General features: G+C 43.3%; 1 protein-coding gene across 21 annotated transcripts in view; it reads right to left on the bottom strand.

Moving 5' to 3' along the window:
• The window catches only part of cadps2 (calcium dependent secretion activator 2), a 268,319-nt gene that overhangs the window by 145,198 nt on the left and 118,121 nt on the right, over nucleotides 1-5,000 (bottom strand). For all 21 annotated transcript variants that reach the window (XR_016495113.1, XR_016495114.1, XM_090231185.1 and 18 more), the window contains exons 9-10: nucleotides 1,762-1,828; nucleotides 435-543 (exon numbers count right to left, since the gene is read on the bottom strand). Coding sequence is in view for 19 of the 21 variants with exons in the window: in XM_090231185.1 (XP_090087311.1) it covers nucleotides 435-543; nucleotides 1,762-1,828 (176 nt within the window). In the remaining 2 variants the exon portion in view is untranslated. The remainder of the gene's footprint in view (nucleotides 1-434; nucleotides 544-1,761; nucleotides 1,829-5,000) is intronic.

Here is a 5,000-nt window from a genome sequence, read left to right as displayed (position 1 = left end):
AGATCGACAGAGAGACTGACAGAGACAGACAGACAGCGACAGACAGCGACAGACAGTTACAGACAGCGACAGACAGCGACAGACAGACAGTGACAGACAGCAACAGACAGACAGCGACAGACAGACAGAGACAGACAGACAGACAGAGACAGACAGACACAGACAGACAGACAGACACAGACAGACAGACAGACAGCGACAGACAGAGACACCGACACAGACAGAGACAGACGGAGACAGACGGAGACAGACGGAGACAGACGGCGACAGACGGCGACACAGAGAGAGACACCGACACAAACAGACAGACATACAGTGACAGACAGAGACAGATGGTTACAGAATGAGACAGCGACAGACAGACATAAGCGACAGACAGACATAAGAGATAAGAGATAAGAAGGATATATGTGTGTTTGTTTGTTTGTGCGCACCAGGCTGGGGGTCGGAGTAGTCCACAGTGTAGCCTTCTAGCTGCATCAGTTCATGGGGCTCAGACTTCCTCTCTCTGTAGCTGCACATTGCAAAGGTGTATTGGCTGACCTGCAACAGTTAAGGGTTCACACACTCTGTATAAAATGGAATCATAAAAAATATATATCACACTATGCTTTTTAAATATGGGAATCAGTTGAGATAGTAAAAGAGGTTGTAATGTCCAAAATATATCCTTGCATTTCATTCAACTGTTTTTGTCTTCCGTTTATAGATTGCTAATTATGTCAATGGTCAATATGCGTTGCTTCAAGATTTCAAAATGGAAACTTTTGTTTGTCTGTCAATTAAAGCTACAACAACATGCAGCAAGAACAGATTGAAGTGCCATAACAGTTAATTCACTAGAAGAAATGTCAGCTTTTAAGACCAGACCGAAAGCAATGAGAATGGAATGCAAAAGTTTTATGAAAATACCATTTCAACAGAAAAATGAAGCAGCACCAAGAAAATGCTATTAAAGTCCACTAGAAAAAAAGCATGTATTTACTTAGAAGCTATACATTTGGCAAGTAGACTTATTCAAATATGTTAATCTTCTGAATAGAACAAGACCCAAATGAATCCTGACATTTAACATACCTGGACAAGAACCAAATGAATCCTGACATTTAACATACCTGGACAAGACCCAAATGAATCCTGACATTTAACATACCTGGACAAGACCCAAATGAATCCTGACATTTAACATACCTGGACAAGACCCAAATAAATCCTGACATTTAACATACCTGGACGAGACCCAAATGAATCCTGACATTTAACATACCTGGACAAGACCCAAATGAATCCTGACATTTAACATACCTGGACAAGACCCAAATGAATCCTGACATTTAACATACCTGGACGAGACCCAAATGAATCCTGACATTTAACATACCTGGACAAGACCCAAATGAATCCTGACATTTAACATACCTGGACAAGACCCAAATGAATCCTGACATTTAACATACCTGGACGAGACCCAAATGAATCCTGACATTTAACATACCTGGACAAGACCCAAATGAATCCTGACATTTAACATACCTGGACAAGACCCAAATGAATCCTGACATTTAACATACCTGGACAAGACCCAAATGAATCCTGACATTTAACATACCTGGACGAGACCCAAATGAATCCTGACATTTAACATACCTGGACAAGACCCAAATGAATCCTGACATTTAACATACCTGGACAAGAACCAAATGAATCCTGACATTTAACATACCTGGACAAGACCCAAATGAATCCTGACATTTAACATACCTGGACAAGAACCAAATATCTTCTTTTCCAACGTTTCCAAACTCTCTGTCCCAAAGCATAAAGGTACCTACAAACACAGACATTTTAACAATTTTAACAATGTTTTATTACTGTAAAGCAGTAAATCAAATTAATTTACCAATGTTGGGATTATAGCCTAGATTTGACTAATCATAATACAAAGCAAATTCAATTCACTATAAATTCAATTCAATACATGTATAATTAAAAACAAGTTCCATATAAAAATGACAAGATGTCTCGATTAATATGTGAATTTTAATACCTTTAAACTAGGCATATTAAAACACTCAAATTAAGGTGATTACAAGGTGACCAATATAGGCTGTTTATAAAGATACAAATGAAGGTGATCAATATAGGCTGTTTATAAAGATACAAATGAAGGTGATCAATATAGGCTGTTTATAAAGATACAAATTAAGGTGATTACAAGGTGACCAATATAGGCTGTTTATAAAGATACAAATTAAGCAGCTCTTTTCAAATAATATTTCCATGAATATAGACAACTATAATTCACTGAGAACATAAATCAACGTGTTCTTATTGAAAATATTTTATTATGAATATTGTGACAACAGGGTATTTTATGGCTGTGATCGGCCAAATTGTAGAAGCATTATGCAACGGATGATAATAAAAATAGATAATGAGAAAACCAAGCCAACGTTTTCCTCCAGTCTCTTCTTCCCTTGGAAAATGTTAGCAATGGTCAGATAGCCAATGACCACTAACATCTCGAAGCTCCATAAATCAATCGCCTATTCACAGAACTCAATGGGAAATAATGTGGGATATGAGAGATTCAAACCAGGAAATAAAGAGATTGTGAAGACAATTTGTCAAAAGGAGAGGGGCTGTCCCTTTAAGAAAAGGCCTCCAGTCTAGGTTGGGATCCGCTGTGAATACGGGTCTGAAAATCTGGGGCATTCTCCGGGAGTTGGGTTAGGATGTGGCAGAAGTAATCATCCACTTGTGAAAATTATTTTCTGTTCATTCTCAAACACTTTTCAGCCGCTCATGATCCCATTTAGCTGACAATACCGGGCCATCCGCAGCCCCAGACGTGTGGACCCAGCAAGCAGCTGTAGGACACTTTTCAGTCCTTGGTACAATGCATGATGCTTATACACTTCCTATTGCCAAGAGTTTGTTTACATTAGTAGGCCCAGTCTATTCGAAACTACGGCATTATCGTAGAATCCATAGGTTTACTTTAAAAAAAAAAGGCCATTGTTTTATTAATGGAATATGCTCTAATGCAGCCAAGTTTAATTCAAAAGGCCTCGTCACAAAGTCACACAACGGAATTCAATTTGTTTGTAACTATATGCATTTCAAGTATAGGTGAGGGGGGAAACACACACAGTGCAATTAATCTGTCACTTGTCTGAGAAAAGCATGCTCTTACCAGGGCAAATCAGAGCCATTGAATGAGAGGGCTAGGGCAAAGAAAATGAACGTGATAAACATAATATCTTAAAACATCACACTGTAAAAATAGTGGTTGAAGTTTACTCTAAAAAGGTTCAAACCAAACAGGATAACAAGACAACTAGATATCTTTGACCCTTCTTGATGGAAAAGGCTATGTTTTGAATTTAAAAAAGTGAGGAAATTAAAGTAAAAATGGTGAACATCTGATGCCACACTACTCTTCTGGAAATCAAGCATTTTCTAGATTTGTACTATAAATTGTATTACATTTTATATAATAGTTCCCCAATTGTGTAAAATATTTAATATAGTTTTGTAAACCCTTTCAGGGAAAATATGAATTATTTGAACTTATTTATCAAAATAAAGTGTAAGTAAGTAAATAGGTATTGATAAAAACTCAAACTGTACAATAACCAAATAAATAGGCTGCAACATCTACCCTGCTACTTCAAGTATTGGACTAACAATGCTCCCGTGTGGACATTTGTTAGAACTACACCTTGTTGGGAATTACAATACACAAGCTTTTTCAATGTCCATTTTTACCATTAGTAATCCAACACAAACCCCTAAAATAGTGGTGTCTGTCCATGTTTGAGCGGGAGAGGTAGTTTAAAAGGAGAAGTGGCATCTGAATATGGTGTACTGAGAAAAGGGAAGGTTGGGAGAAGAGGAAAGCAAGAGAGAGAGCGCGAGACGGGGAGGGAGAGCGAGAGAGCGCGAGACGGGGAGGGAGAGCGAGAGAGCGCGACGTTGAGGAAGAGCGAGAGAGCGTGACGTTGAGGGAGAACGAGAGAGAGCGACGTTGAGGGAGAGCGAGAGAGAGCGACGTTGAGGGAGAGCGAGAGAGAGCGACGTTGAGGGAGAGCGAGAGAGAGCGACGTTGAGGGAGAGCGAGAGAGAGCGACGTTGAGGGAGAGCGAGAGAGAGCGACGTTGAGGGAGAGCGAGAGAGAGCGACGTTGAGGGAGAGCGAGAGAGAGCGACGTTGAGGGAGAGCGAGAGAGAGCGACGTTGAGGGAGAGCGAGAGAGAGCGACGTTGAGGGAGAGCGAGAGAGAGCGACGTTGAGGGAGAGCGAGAGAGAGCGACGTTGAGGGAGAGCGAGAGAGAGCGACGTTGAGGGAGAGCGAGAGAGAGCGACGTTGAGGGAGAGCGAGAGTGAGCGACGTTGAGGGAGAGCGAGAGAGAGCGACGTTGAGGGAGAGCGAGAGCGAGCGACGTTGAGGGAGAGCGAGAGCGAGCGACGTTGAGGGAGAGCGAGAGCGAGCGACGTTGAGGGAGAGCGAGAGCGAGCGACGTTGAGGGAGAGCGAGAGCGAGCGACGTTGAGGGAGAGCGAGAGCGAGCGACGTTGAGGGAGAGCGAGAGCGAGCGACGTTGAGGGAGAGCGAGAGCGAGCGACGTTGAGGGAGAGCGAGAGCGAGCGACGTTGAGGGAGAGCGAGAGCGAGCGACGTTGAGGGAGAGCGAGAGCGAGCGACGTTGAGGGAGAGCGAGAGCGAGCGACGTTGAGGGAGAGCGAGAGCGAGCGACGTTGAGGGAGAGGGAGAGGGAGAGCGAGCGACGTTGAGGGAGAGCGAGAGCGAGCGACGTTGAGGGAGAGCGAGAGCGAGCGACGTTGAGGGAGAGCGAGAGCGAGCGACGTTGAGGGAGAGCGAGAGCGAGCGACGTTGAGGGAGAGCGAGAGCGAGCGACGTTGAGGGAGAGCGAGAGCGAGCGACGTTGAGGGAGAGCGAGAGCGAGCGACGTTGAGGGAAAGCGAGGGACGTTGAGGGA

Source organism: Oncorhynchus mykiss, chromosome 4, assembly GCF_057628025.1.
Source record: "Oncorhynchus mykiss isolate SJ-2025 chromosome 4, ASM5762802v1, whole genome shotgun sequence".
NCBI lineage: Eukaryota > Metazoa > Chordata > Actinopteri > Salmoniformes > Salmonidae > Oncorhynchus > Oncorhynchus mykiss.
The sequence above is the reverse complement of the archived record's forward strand: the minus strand, read 5'-3'. Positions and strand labels throughout refer to the sequence as shown.